The following is a 14585-nucleotide window of genomic DNA, read 5'->3' as shown; positions in this document are numbered from 1 at the left end:
CACTTGCTACTGTGTTCTTGACATGCATTTCATTGATTCTGAGGTTCTTCTCCACTTCAAAAGTTACCTACGGCTGATTGATGACATAGATAGTTTCTGTTTCCCAAAGTTGATTTTCAGCTGCATGCAACATTGAAAGAAAAGCTGTATTTGTGATGCTGGGACACAATTCATCAGAGTCCAGTAATGGATCCCTAGCCAACCTGTGTTGTTTTAGCTGACTGAAGTGCACCATGGGAGTGCTGTCTTTCACTAATAATGCTGTCTTCTGTAGATCGAGGCCCCGAAAGCCATGGCAGCAGACCTTCTCAGAAGTTTTTGGCACTCGCTGGAAGATCCTGTGGTTTATTCCTTTCAGACAGAGGCAACCACTGCGAGTTCCCTACCACTTTGCCAATCACGTCTAAACAGATGGATGGGGGGCGCAGATGGGTCCTCCATGCTGGAAGTGCGTTACAGGTTTTATGATAATAGGACTACGACAGTCTTCAAGTCAATTAAAAACTACCCACCAATTGCAGACATCCCAGCGTGTCCCAGGCTTTATTTTAATAGTGGTCTTGATTCTGTTCTGAAATTAATACATTTTGTATGTTTACATTTAGAGATACTCACTTTCAAATTAGCTTTCCAAAAGGATTTCATTTGTCTTTGAAATTAATAGTAAAAACAAATGACTGGAATGCAGTCTTACAATATTTGTTTGATAATAATGACTTTTCATTTTTTTTCCTCTGGTAGGAAACACTGAAGTTTACATTAATTGTTAGCTTTCCCACTAAGTGTCTTAATTTTTTTTTGGTGTTTTAATCTGTAGGTCTTCTAGATAATATTGAGGTCTTTTTTTCTGGTACATGTGTTTAAAATTCTCCTATACTGCCATTTATTTATGATGCATGATTTTAACCATGCAGCACTGCACTATGAAAGGTAGCATTTAAAACAAGCAGACCTTTTCCTAAGCCTTTCTCAGAGAGGTTATTATAAATACATGCATATGTTTATATAGAAAGATCTTACATTTTACGATCATCCTTCTGAATGGATATTGTCTCAGTGGAAAATAATAATGTATTTATGACAGCAAAAGCTATGAAAAGTTGCAGGGTAAAATATGTAGATGCAAAGCATGTTTTCTCTCATACCCCGAGGATTTCTTTGCAATAATTCAACAGAAAAATTGTATGGTACATATAGTAGAATGATTACTTTTAAAAAATGTGTATTTAATTTGTCAGCATAATGTACCATAAGAAATAGTATATTGTTGTTAGAGGAATAAACATTTCACATTTTCTCTTTAGCCACAGCTAGCTGGGATTGATTTAGGTGTTTGTAAATGGGAAGTATTTGAGAAAATATTTTAAAATATTTATATGGAGATACAGATATTTGCTACTAATAGGGATAGGATACTATATTGATATACGATAGCTTGTTTTGGGCCCTTTATTTATGGAAGCAATTAACCAAATTGCAAAGAAAGCATCATTTACATTGTGGTGAAATGACAGTGATTCCCAAAACTGGCTTGACTTCTCTGTATCTGGAAAAAAAATATGTAATTTATTATATCCTCATATATCTATACAAATGCAAGCATGAGATACTGGTGATTTTTGATATTTCTGTGAATTGTCATGAGAAATTCACAGCTGCAATGCCTATAGTGTTTGTTGTCTAGTCTAACAGGACTGGGATCCACCTTAAATGACAGCCAAGCAACAGGGTAATTAAAGGCACAAAATCAGAGTATACAACGTATAGTCTGAACTTGTAGAAAATCATAGTTAATTTGCAAACAGTTAATTGAAAATGAAGGGCTAAATTTGTCATGAATGCTATTCAAAATGAATTTTTAGATCTGCTTATTTAAAATATTAATATAGTCACTGCTTATGTTGGGTGTTCCTTTATTGAATTAATGGTTGTGATGATTGAAATTGCCGAAAGATTCATCTTAAAATAACTTGGATTTTAACCATTTCTGAACGTTTAACATTTGAACTGACTTCACTTCCCTTCTCTTTAAAAATAAATACAGTACTTTCTTCTTTTAAATTTTGAGCCTCATATTCAACTGTTCTTTTTTCACTGCATTTACAGATGTGACTGTAGAATTTAGGACAGTAGTTGGCACCAGTACATAAACAAAGATGAGCTTGAAGAAAGTGGATGAAAAGGCTAGACTAGCACTTCAGAAAGAATGTGTGTATGTATTATAAAGTAATGTCTGTATTCACTTTTCTTTGGAAGGACTTCAATTACTGTAGTCTCTGTAAAGCACTTAAGGGAATAATAGCAGTTAGTTTTGGTTTATGTGCCAATCTTTAAATGAGAAAAATTGTTTTTATTTTTAAAAGTTTTTCATTCTAACCAATTTTCATAGCAGGTCATTACACTTTGATGCTTGTTAAGAGAGAGTATCAAGAATATAGTTATTCTTGATACATTTATGATGGGAGCATATATTTTATTCTTTCTATTTTCTGATATCACTCTCTCAATTAACTGTACCTAGAGATCCAATTCTGTAAATACAGAATCTTCTCAATGCTGGGAACCTCAGTGAAAAATTAAACTTTGATTTTGATTGTTTTACATGATATACAATGAAGTGATGAGACTACTAAATGTTACCTGTTCTGTGGGGATAACAGTTCAAATATGTTCCAGTATTTTTGAAAAAGAGGAAGTATGAAACAGAAAAATCTGTCCTGATAAGGCACAGGCTGGGGATAAGCATGCTCTGAGTGGACTACAGGGCATGCATTTAAACATCTTTGCACTTTTTCTCATGGTTTACAGTTAACGCTAATGAATTTTTAGGCTTGAGACATTAGCATGCATTTGGTCTCTGAGGCTGAGTGGTATTTTCAGACTGTAGTCTGACAAGGTAATGCTGAAGTGTGAAGTAGAGCCTTTCCTCTCTTATTCTCGAAGTGCCCTCTTTTGGCCATATTAAGCAACGACGTTTGACTCCTGGCCTGGAGCAGGGATGGTGTGCAGCTGTCATTCTTCATTACTGCACAGTGGTTATCTGGAGCAGTAATTGCATTAATTGGGTGTGTGTCTGTGCAAGTGGGGAGATTAACATCGCAAGACAAGATTGCATCTTAAATAGACACTGTCTTGGGCCTCCATGAAAGCCACTCCAAAACAATGTAGGTGAGAAAGATAAGATTGCAGTAGCAGTATGAAAGAGAATCTTTTTAATCTTTGCATTCAGATGAAACAAAAGATAATAAGATGGGTTTCTAGTGATCTGAAATTGTAATTAACATAAAACACCTTTTTGTAGCACATTATACACTGTATTTTGACAGCTTTCCTACCACCAGGACGTCACTTGTAGCAGTCTGCTGCTGTCTCTTATATTTGAAGTTGCTGACACTCAGATGTATTGTTTAACTTTGTTATCTCCAATCCTTGTCTTCACTATGGACTTAATTTTGCTGCTTCTAAAAATAAGAAGGTGATGTAGCTTTATTGGAACAACATTAGCACAAAGGCAAAGCTCAGTACTGTTGACTGTTGACTCTTCTCAATTTCCCAACTGGAAATATTATTACATTCCTTAAAAGTGTTTTGTTTGCTACAGTCTCGATATTTTTGGATGAAAAATGTTTCTTAATCTACAGATATTCCAATCAATAATACTTCCTAGTACTTCTAGTAGTAGTACGAGAATAAAAACTAAATGTACTTCCATGCCTCTAAAGACTAAGATGTGTAAAACAATGTGGTTATTCATTAGTAGCACCTTGTACTTCTCATTCAATAGTAGTTCTACAGTTTTGATATGTATGCAAGAATAATAAATTAATTTTTTTAGCACTGTGTGTTAGAAATACATTTTCATTCATAATCTTGCAACTGGTTGAGAGTTGACTGTCAGAATACAAAGGTGCTACTCCATTTTTTGCATTCCAGGAAACTACTAGATTTTCTTCAGCAGTGAAATCTTGAATCTTGAAGTACAAAGACGAAGATTTGAACATAATAAAGATAACCAACTGAACATTGACTTATCCAGCAGTGCTAATACGTAGAAGGAACATTAGGAAGGTTTGTTCATATGTGTATATCACAAGCCCAGCATATAAACTTCTCAGGTTTTGTTCCTCTTCAATCAGTTCGTTCCCCTCAGAGAATGCTTTTTTTTTTTTCCTGCTTTTTATATATGTTGCTTCTTGGTATACCAAATAGCTACTTCTGTAGCTCTCTGTTAGTTCTTAAACATTTTGAATCATTTGTGGGCATTTGGCGCAGGTTTTCAAGTCCTGGTTAGGCTTCAGCTTAGTATGCTGCAGCTGCCAGAGGTAGGGGGCTCATTTTACCACATTTTGAGATTATCCATCCAGGTATCTCAGATTTTGTGGTATGCTAGCTAGTGTGAAGTCATGAAGAACCTTCTCGACGTTAGAGAAGGTTCTTATATCTCTAGAAGCTTAAGTTGCACTTTTAAGCAGTAGACTTGCTTTAGTTTAGGTAAGTTAGTTTTCCTGTTGAAAACTAAGTCCTAGCTTGGTTCTAACAGCACTGAATTGTTGTGTGTGAAAAACAGAAAGTTAAATGATTTCTCATTTTGTTTGGACCTTTTAGAAGCATTTGCGTGATGTAGGAAGAAATTATCCTTGGGTGAAATATCAGAAAGCAGACCTTTTAAGGCTGATTGTAGTCTCATTTACCCAGTTAAAATCACTTCTATTCTAGTGAATTCAGTACTACATAAAAGTTTCTACATTAAATGACTTCTGTACAGTCATCTGCCCTCAATTTCAGCTTTTCATAGCTTTTCATTTCATAGCTCTTTTCATAGCTTCTTGCAGCACATGGCACCATAGACTAGTTCTTAAAGCCACATTCAGCTTGAACAGAATAGATGCTCTGGTAGAGTAACTTGGGCAGGTATGGAGATATAAAGTGACAAATTCCTACTTGATATGCTGTTTATATTAGAATAGAAATACCATTGTTACTACTACACAGTATATCAGGCATGTCATTTTTCTACTGTTTTACATTAGTGATTTTTAAGGTTAATAGCTTTAATATGTAAGACTGCATAAAATATACTGAGAGTTGCCTCCTGCATTACTAAAGATAGAAGTAACTAATTATTGTATACTAACAAATTGATTCTATATCTAAATGAGTAAAAATATCAGGACTCCAAAGTGGATTGAGTCATAAAGGTGCTACTTGAGTTTTCATTTGGAAAGAATCATCACTTATAAACACAGTGTCCCCTCAAGGTCATACCTCCTGAATACTTCCAAATGTGTTGTTCTTCAAAAGATTTTTATGCTACTTTCTTAGGGGTAGGGTATTTGACCATCAAGATTCATTCATAAACTTGCATCTGTGAGCTGTGTTAAGCCTAGGACTTCTGTCTTGCCAAAACCGCTCAGTGACATTTGATGTCCGCTTTTTCCCAGCTGTAGTGGAATATGATTAAAGTCAGCTGTTGCAGCAAGGGTCACGTAAGTCCTGAATGTGTAGCTGTTAGAATAATTCAAGTTTACATTGGAATGCATGTTATTTTAGTTAGAATTTACTAAAATTGTAATATAATTGTAATTTCTGTGTATGTGGGTGAATAGGTATTTCTGTGCACATCCTAAAGACTGACATTCTGTAGATCACAGTATAATTTTTAGATTGAAAATTATCATTGTCTCCTTATCAGCTTCAATCTGAGTGCCAGATAGTGAAATCATACTGATTTCTATAAATTCTTACTCTGAATTATGTAACTCTTGTATGGCTGTATGATTGACTAATTTGCTTTTGTTTAATCGTGAATGTTTTCAAACAATTCTGAATAATGTTTACACTAAACTTATTGAAATTATGAGATCTAATACAAGTTGAGAATGAGTGATGTTTGAGGGGAATGGCTGAATAATACCAGAACAGAGAAACATACTCTGGCATTATTTAATCAAATCTAAAAGTCAAAGAGTATGTCCAGCTGAGAAAGAATGCTTTGTCCTATTTCTTTTTCTTTAGTTTACTCATATAATGTTTCTGGTTTTGGTTTACTGTTGATTTAAGTTTTGGATTATTTTTTCATGTACTCTATTTTTTAGAAGTCTTTTTTTTTTTTTTAATCTAAGTTTCTCCTCTGAATTTCTTTAACAATGATTTAGTTGTTCAGATACTTTGCTTATATTTTCTGAATCTGTTTCTAAATTTCTCCAATTCTTTTTAAATAGTTGTCCTTACTCAGTACTTCCTGTTTTACAAGATGAATCTGTAATCCACATGGATGGCTTTGGGAAACCGAAGTCTGATAAATAGTAAAGTTCTTGTTATCTTTGTTTCTTTTTGAGTGAACAACTAGGTGTTGGCAGAAACATTGAAGTCCTGGTCTGGTTTTCAATAGAAATGTTACAGCACTTGTTACAGAAATGACTTAAGTAATTAAATTACGTCAATGCCTCTACGCTGATGCATTAAACCTCTGTCACTTTTAGTCTTCTGACTTGTGTGTAATGTAAAAAAAACCAAACAAATCTGTAAGCAGTGGTGGTGGCAACTGCAAGCACACAACATCAAGGAATTTCCTGGCATATTTATGCGAACCCTACTTGGGTGGAAACCTGTGTTGTACGTTTTACCTAAAAGTTTTATAAATTACCACTTATCAAATTGCAAAAATAGAGATTTTTTAAAAAAGAACCTTTGGCTTGTGTATTTTTGTGCAATGTATTAAACCTTTCATAATCATTCCTGGAATCCTTTTTCTCACTGAGCTAGTTAAAGGGATCTGAAGTGCAAACATTTCTGTTTCATATAAATGCAAACTGGTGCCAGAGATGTCAGTGCAGAGAATGTTCATAAATTTTGGTTTCATCCATAAGAGTTATTAAATTTAGACATGTAAAAAAAGTATTGGTGACCACAGAAAAATGCATGAGAAACTAATAAAATAGAAGCTGCTGCTTTTGGTGTGAGCAAAGTATTTAGAGACCTGGGAAGATCCACTGCAAGAAAAGTGAGCAGAAGCAAAAAGCCCGTGGTTATATCTGCAAGGAAATGATTAAAATAGCTGAACTGTAACACTTCATGAATAAGGGAGTTCAGACTACGTGATGATGGTTTGTGGCACAGGATTTGCATCTTCTATTTCAACACATGAACTGGATTCTGGTAATAACAGTAATAAAAATCACTTTCATACTGGTCCTTCCACAACAGCATAAAACCAACCTGTAAAATTCTGTGTTCTGTGTGTATTCCAGAAAAGGCCGTTCTTGCCTACTGCCAACAATTTCACTTTCTCTTGTCTGCAGTTTTATTGGGCTTCTTTTCCCCACGTAATAATTTCCAATCCAGTTGATCTCTACTATGAAATTTATTTATTTCAGTATTTGCAAATTATTTCAGTATTTGCAAATTGAATTTTGTGTCTGTATGCCTACTTTTTGGTGTGTGAAAACAGAGATCTATTCCCACTTTCCCATAAAAATAATTTTAATGTGTACACTACAATATTTTTAATGCCTAAAGCTCCTGGAAATATTTCTTGATGTATTTTGTCCTTTTATAAACTGAATGAAATGAAGTGTTCAATAGTACTTTCAGTCTATAAATTCATTTTAAGAGGCTGCCAGGCAGTGCAGATGAACAAATGCATACAAACGCTGCTGTAGGCTGACCAATTAACCATATGAGCTGCAATTATATTAGCGTGCAAGGGCAATTGGAGGGAAAATTGGACCCTGTGGACATCCAGCTGAGTAAACAGGCTTGAGGAAGGATGGAGGATATGTTAGTCTGAATAAAATACAGCTAAGCTAATTTGAAAAAAACCAGACTAGAATTTGTATCAGTCACAGCACATTCTTTATATGTCCTCTAATTTCACAATATTTTTCTCATTAGACTTTCCCTCTCAAAAACATTCCCTTCGCTGAAGGATTAGTTTAAGATCAGACACATGCAGCAATAGACTTTGTATTCAGAAAGCCAAAAAGCTGTATTTCAGTCACACAGAACTGAACATAAACTGAACTGGACAGGTGCTTCTGAGGCATAATGGCTCTTTCAATTCCAAGTAATAATTTATCTCCAAATAGAACATGGTCTTGCTGTTTAAGATTTGATTCACAACCTCACTTTTTCATTTCATAAAGCAAAGATATTTTTCATTACTGCGGCAAGGTCCCTTATTCTATGGTGTGTTGGTTTCCATTTGGATGTAGACTCCTCTTTCTTTGCAAGTGATATAAATGCAGACAGTGCAGTGATTTGATCCTACAAATGTGAAATTTAATCATTGCTTTGATAGCTAATGGAAGCTAGCCCACTAAGACCACAGTTCTGGGACTCAGAAGATCCGTCCTCAGTTCTCTGCACGACTTCTGATTTTATTGGCCAAGATATCTGGGTGCCAGAAGCAAGAACTGGGTGGTGTTGCAGTGACAAGATAGAAAACTGCAATTCTCTGCTTGCACACTGTCCTGGGTGCTGCATTCTGTGACACGAGCCAGGACTGTGATTGTGCACTGGATTCTCAGAGCTCCACACTGCCCCAGGCTGCTCCCCAGCTGCATGCTTACTTCCCACCAACAGGACATCAGAGATCCTCCCAAAAGTCTTTGAATGATGTAGCCCAGAGCTGGGGTGCATGGACAGTGATCACCAACTGCTGCAGAAACCACTGCTAAGTTATGACTACAGTAAGTGATTCTGCCTATTCTTGAACAGAAGATTACAGCTAGTGAAGTTCTCCAGTATTATTCTGGCAGCTCTGAGTAGTTCCAGTACATCCTGGGAGCTTGCAAAAAAGTTCACAAAGTTCCGACCCTCATGATGTCCTTAACTGGGAGTCTGAAGTCTGGGTTTCTGTACTTGAGGGGAGCTTTTATAGAGACTGACTTTTTACATGGTCTGGTAGTGATAAGTCAAAGGGGGCAATGACTTAAAACTAAAATAGGGGAGATTTAGATTAGATGTTAGGAGGAAATTCTTTACTCAGAGGATGGTGAGGCCCTGATACAGGCTGCCTGGAGAAGCTGTGGATGTCCCATCCCTGCAAGTGTTCAAGGCCATGTTGGATGGGGGGCCCTGGGCAGCCTGGGCTGGTGGGTGGCAGCTCTGGTCTTTAAGGTGCCTTCCAACCCAAGCCATTCTATGATTGTACGATTTCAATGATAGAGCGTCCTTTTCTAATGGGTTGGTCGCAGTACTTTACAGCATCCATTACTTTTTGCTTCCTTGACTGGTGTGGAGTGTGATTACAAGCACATCCAGTCTCAGAGTGATGCTAACGACTACATTGTTAAAGGTGAGAAGAAGGTTTGGTGCTAAAATTGCTTATTTCCACAAGATACTCTGCGAAATGTGATGCAAAGTGCTTTGAGTCAGGTTGAAGAGTTTAAGAGAACTTTATCTGTTGTGTAAGGTTGCAAACCGGCTGTCCTTTATTATGTTAAATATGAAAGAAATGTGTTGCAATAAATACGAAATTTAAGGTTTGCAATGAATTCAGTGAATTTGAAGGATAAATATGCAGCTGTGTAATAAGGATGTTTCAGCTTTAAACTGAAGGAGTGACACGATGAAAGAAGAAAAGGTTTATTGTCCCATATGCTTATGCTGGATGAGGCTTTTCCCTCCTTTGTCATATAATACTGTTTCTCCACTGAGGCTAGTGGAGTAGAAGCAAAGAATTTAAATAGTTGTTCATTTTAATTGACTTTATAACTCACCATTTCCAGTTCAGACAGGTCACCAAATGTCTGTTAATGATAAAATAATTTTATTTTCTATCCTTGTTCTACCAAGAAGAAGTTAGAAAGACCTGAAAATGTTTTCTTTCCCTTTTCCCACTTCATTAGAAAAGTAATGATTTGTTTGGCAAAGAGGAAGTGGTTTTGAGTGTATTTTAACAAGGCGATGAGTAATACACTTTTCAGAAAACTATACACTGCAGCTTTCTGACAGCAGTGTCTGATTTAAATCAGCTAGGGAGAACCGATCAAAAAAAGTAGGTCTCAGAGACTCTCAGTGGCTTTAAATAAAAATGTAAACACTGTGATTTTCACCATAAATTAAATATTAAATGTGAGTAATATCTACAAGTCATTTTGCACATGTTTTCTACACACTGTGGATAAGTAAACCTAAATCACTATGCTGATGTTGATCACATCTGTAAACTAGACTGGTCGGCTACAAAATTCAGGGTTGAGGAGATTGAGTAAGGAATTTAACACTCCTTTTGCCTGAATTTCCCCAAAAAAGGAGGTTTCTCTGGTCTCTGAGTTGGTAGCCAGTCTTGTATGGGTAAGGTCTCAGATAATTTTCCACAAGGTGGAGAATGGTGCACAGTTTTGGTACCACAGCTGAAGGACAGGTTGCAACTCAAGTCTAAGCTCTGCTGAGGTACAAGGAAAGCCACGTGAGAGATTTCATCAACTGAGCTATCCCAGAAGTATTTCTGTCCTGTGATGTTTTTACTAAAAAAAGAAAAAAATCTAATTTGGGGCCATAAAATTTATACCATCTATACAGAAGCACAAAATCATGAAATTCTGGAAAGGTGGAATCCCATTTCTTAAAGGCTTTTCGGAAGTGCTGCTAGTTAACAAAAACAACCCTATTCTGTTCTGATAGATTGCAGTGTTTTTAGAATAGCTTTGTCTTCTGAGATCCAGTTCTTGAGTTGTGACTGCAGAAAGGGAAACCCCGATGCGTGGGCAGCTACATATTTTTAAAAAATCCTGGAAGCATCTTTTAATGTATAAGTAATAGCTGTGAAGCATCTAGCTTCCTGCTTCTGGCACTTCTACCAGTCTCAGTTATTCCTGTCTTCTTTCCTTTTTAGTATTGACAAGCACCTAGATAACCACACAGATACAACTTAAAACTTATTTCCCATTAAACCATGTCCTTAAGTACAACATCTAAATGGTTCTTGAACAACTCCAGGGTCAGTGGCTCCAGTACCTTCCTGGGCAGCCCGTTCCAGCACCTGCCCACTCTCTTGGAGAAGAAGTATTTCCTAATGTCCAACCTGAATCTCCCCTGGCACAGCTTGAGGCCATTCTCTCTCATCGCTAGTTACATAGAAGAGGATGACCCCCACCTCACCACAACCTCATGATTATTATGATAGTATTTACTGCTCACAAGTTATCTTTCTCCAAATACTTCACTTACACTCCTTTCCTGACAGGAATATATCTTTCCCCTTCCACATCGTTTAATTCCTGCACAGATCTATAAGCACTTGCCATGCTTTGGAGAAAATAAAATGTGGAAATCAATAGTAGTGCAGATGCTTGTGTCCAGCGATAATTGTACAATGTCTAATCTGTTTTCAGTCGATTTTTTCTTTCAAGAGCTCCAGCTGGTGCCTCTGTTCAGACATCAAAGCCACATTTGCAGTGTCTTGCAGGCGTCCTTTCCGGAAAGACCTTTCTATAGCCTTTGCTCACCTGTCACGATGATGCTCAAATACATTAAAAGTTTAAGATCTTAACCAGGCTTATCAAAAATAGACGATATAATTTCATTCACCTCCCTGCAGTCTCCTTCAAGAAAGGTATTCTTAAGTGTGTCAAGAAACTGAAAATCGACTGCTTACTTTGTCTGCTTTGTCCTTCAGTTTACTATCTTTTTCCATTCCCGGTTTTTCATTGCTTTCTTTTCCAGATTGAAATTTAAGGGTTTAATTCAAATGTGTGGTATCTGTATCACGTCTTTTTCTGGTATCTGGAAGAACCTCTGACCTCTCTCTTTATCTAAATTATAAAGTGAAATTAAGATGCATGTCAGCCACATATTTATTTGATAATTTTAGTGAATGCGCATTTGAAGGCTTACAGAAAGAGATGATAAACAGTTTTGTCGATGGCATTTGAAAGAAAGTGACAAATACAGACATTTCATGTAAAATCCTCTTCCTTCTTACACTAGATCTGCTGGTTATTACAGCATCAGTCTGTGAATTTGTGCACTACAACTGTGAATTCAAGATATGGTTCCCCAGACTCAGCTGCATTCATTGTTCCTGTGCATAATTTTGTGTTTAACTCCAGTAAGTTTGATAAGGCCCAGCTTGTTAACTCTATCAGCCCTTCATTTATCACTGTGCTCATTAAATTTTACCACCAAATTTTTTTTTAAAGAGTGTTGGTTCATGAGTTCAGTGGTGTGAATCCCCCATTCAGTTATGGCTCCTCACAGGCAGCTATGTTTTGTGGTCCATTAGACTGTCTTTAAAGTAAAACTGACGCTGTTTGGAAGACTGAGTGCAGAATATTTCCCCAAATCCAGGCAGATTAGAACTGCTCAGTAACCTTCAGTATAAATCTTTTATTTAAGAATGAAATAGCTCTACAAATATTGGTGAATATTCACATTCCTGTTTCACTCATTGTACTTTCACTTCAGAACAGGTGCTGTGGTGAATCCTTTCATTCACCGTTAATTTCATTGCCATTGCATCACACCTCTGCATTCTCTTCCATCCTTAGTCTGGGGACAACTCCCATGCTTTTGGTGCAGTCCAAGCCCCTCTGAAATGGGTGCGCACTTAACCAAGATTGTGCGCTCGTATTAACTACTTTTCACTGTTAATCTCACTTAGTTTCTGCACGCTCTATGCTTTTCAAATATTGTCCTTCCATTACATTATTTTATCCAAATCAGAGAAGTGTGACTAATCCAATCCAGAAGAAATGACCATATCCTACATGTGAAATAATAAGAAATCTGTGCTGCCTAAAATCCAGGACTGCATAGAAATGTAGAATTTGAAGTACATGTGTTTTTCATCTCATGCTGAAAAACGTGGTTAGACTTATGACACACATCTGGACTGAGGAGGAAGATCACATTAGAAGTGATATTTAGTTTCCTGCCTTTGACTTTGGATTAAACTAAAGAGGAGAGTAGCAGGTGAGCGTGTTTTAGGTGATCAACTTGAGATTTACATGTAGTTCCTTTTCAAACATTGGAGCTTTATGTAAATACCTTTAAGACTGAAGCTGCTCACAAGGACACTGAAAACACCTTTCTGCATTCTGACCACTCCAAATATTTGCATATTACAGGCACATTTCTATAACAAAATTTACCTACAGTATCTGTATGGGCTGGAGAAAGATTTCTAGTAATTCATCTCTAGTAGCCATGGCTGGAAGTTTTAACTCTATGTGCTCACCTCTAGTACAGCATTTCCAGCAAACAGAGGGTCAGAATTCTTCCATGTAAGCCTTTAAGGATCAACTGTTCAGCTTTATTTCAAGTGTTAAATCCTGGCACTGAAAAATCATGTCATGGTTTCCCTGTCCTCCTACTGTAATACCCCCAGAAAGCAACAGGCAAGATTTTATTTTCTCCTAGAGTGATGAAATGGAGGATCTCACACCCTGCTAACTATGGGGAAATAATCTTAGAGTGGCAAATACAACATTCAGTGTTTATATATCCTAATGAAGAGAGAAGCTGCAACAACGTTGTGGATTTGTGGACAAGGAAAGGAGAAACAGTGTGTTTTCCACCAGTTCATGTATTCTTGGTCTTCAAAGAGTTCATGGACCTCATGTTTTCTTTAAGCCAGTGTGGTTTTCAAGTAGAGGAAGTTAGCCATGAAGACAGCCACAGCCTGACTGGCAGAGATGTGGATGTGGAGGAGCTTATGCGTGGCAGCATATCTCCACAACCTTTCTTCCTCCTTGCTCTCCCTCCATACAAACTTCTAACACCATCCTACATGTCTCAGAGCACACATAGGTGGGAAAAGGCCTCATAAAGCCAGGGAGATAAAACTTCTCTTTGCCGTGGTAACTGCAGAAGTTGAGCCATGAAGATCAGCTGGCTTCTGGGTTGGGAGAAAGCAGGGTTTTTTTTTGCAGGGGAAGCAGCTAGGATAAGAAAGGTTTTCCTTGCAGGAACCTTAGTCACAGGTCTGCCTCCAAGTAAAAGCTGATAACTGGAAGATTGTGAGAACCCCTCTGAGAAACCTCCTTTTGTGAAAGAAAAAAAACCTGTGAAATCCTAAAGTGATTTTGCTGATGATCTTCTGAACATCTAGGTGAAGAAGTCCTACAAGTTTAATTCATCAACCTCTATAGCTTCTCAGATAAAGGTGAAAATGAAGGCATGTGAACATGTGAGCACTGTATGCCTTTTTAATATGAATTTAGGTATGCAGACTAATTTGGCATCTCATCAGCACGGTGTCCTGAATACCTGCTGCATGAACACAGCTTTACTTGCATCTCGCCAAGGTGAAGATAAAGATAATGGAATCACCAATATGCCTGAGCCTCTGTATGACAGTGAACTGAATACTGAATTTTGCAGGATCTGATTTATGATGTGGAAAAACATAAGAAGACAAAATTGATGCACATGTAGTTTTGAAAGTCAGTAAGATGTTGTAAAAAGAGAAGAAATCAAAGATGTAACTGAACTCAATTTTTTTTTTTCATATTTTTTATTCCTAAAGAACAGAGCAATGGAGCAGGATGAATTGTTTTCCTTCCTCTTACGGGTGGTGCATGGACTCCTCCAGAAAAATAAAACCAAGCATTAGTGCATGGTGATCCCTTCCTCCAGAA

At 37.0% G+C, this 14585-nt stretch overlaps 1 protein-coding gene across 4 annotated transcripts in view; it reads left to right on the top strand.

The window, feature by feature from the left end:
* The window catches only part of ZDHHC21 (zinc finger DHHC-type containing 21), a 44765-nt gene extending 38078 nt beyond the window's left edge, over positions 1–6687 (top strand). For 3 of the 4 annotated variants that reach the window (XM_021379919.1, XM_021379917.1, XM_021379918.1), the window contains one exon: positions 275–6687. In XM_021379919.1, the coding sequence (XP_021235594.1) occupies positions 275–407 (133 nt within the window). In that variant the 3' untranslated portion in view covers positions 408–6687. The remainder of the gene's footprint in view (positions 1–274) is intronic. The other variant, XR_002433238.1, reaches the window with a different exon arrangement.

Source organism: Numida meleagris, chromosome Z (genome assembly GCF_002078875.1).
Source record: "Numida meleagris isolate 19003 breed g44 Domestic line chromosome Z, NumMel1.0, whole genome shotgun sequence".
NCBI classification, from domain to species: Eukaryota; Metazoa; Chordata; class Aves; order Galliformes; family Numididae; genus Numida; species Numida meleagris.
This window is presented reverse-complemented; position numbering and strand designations above follow the sequence as displayed.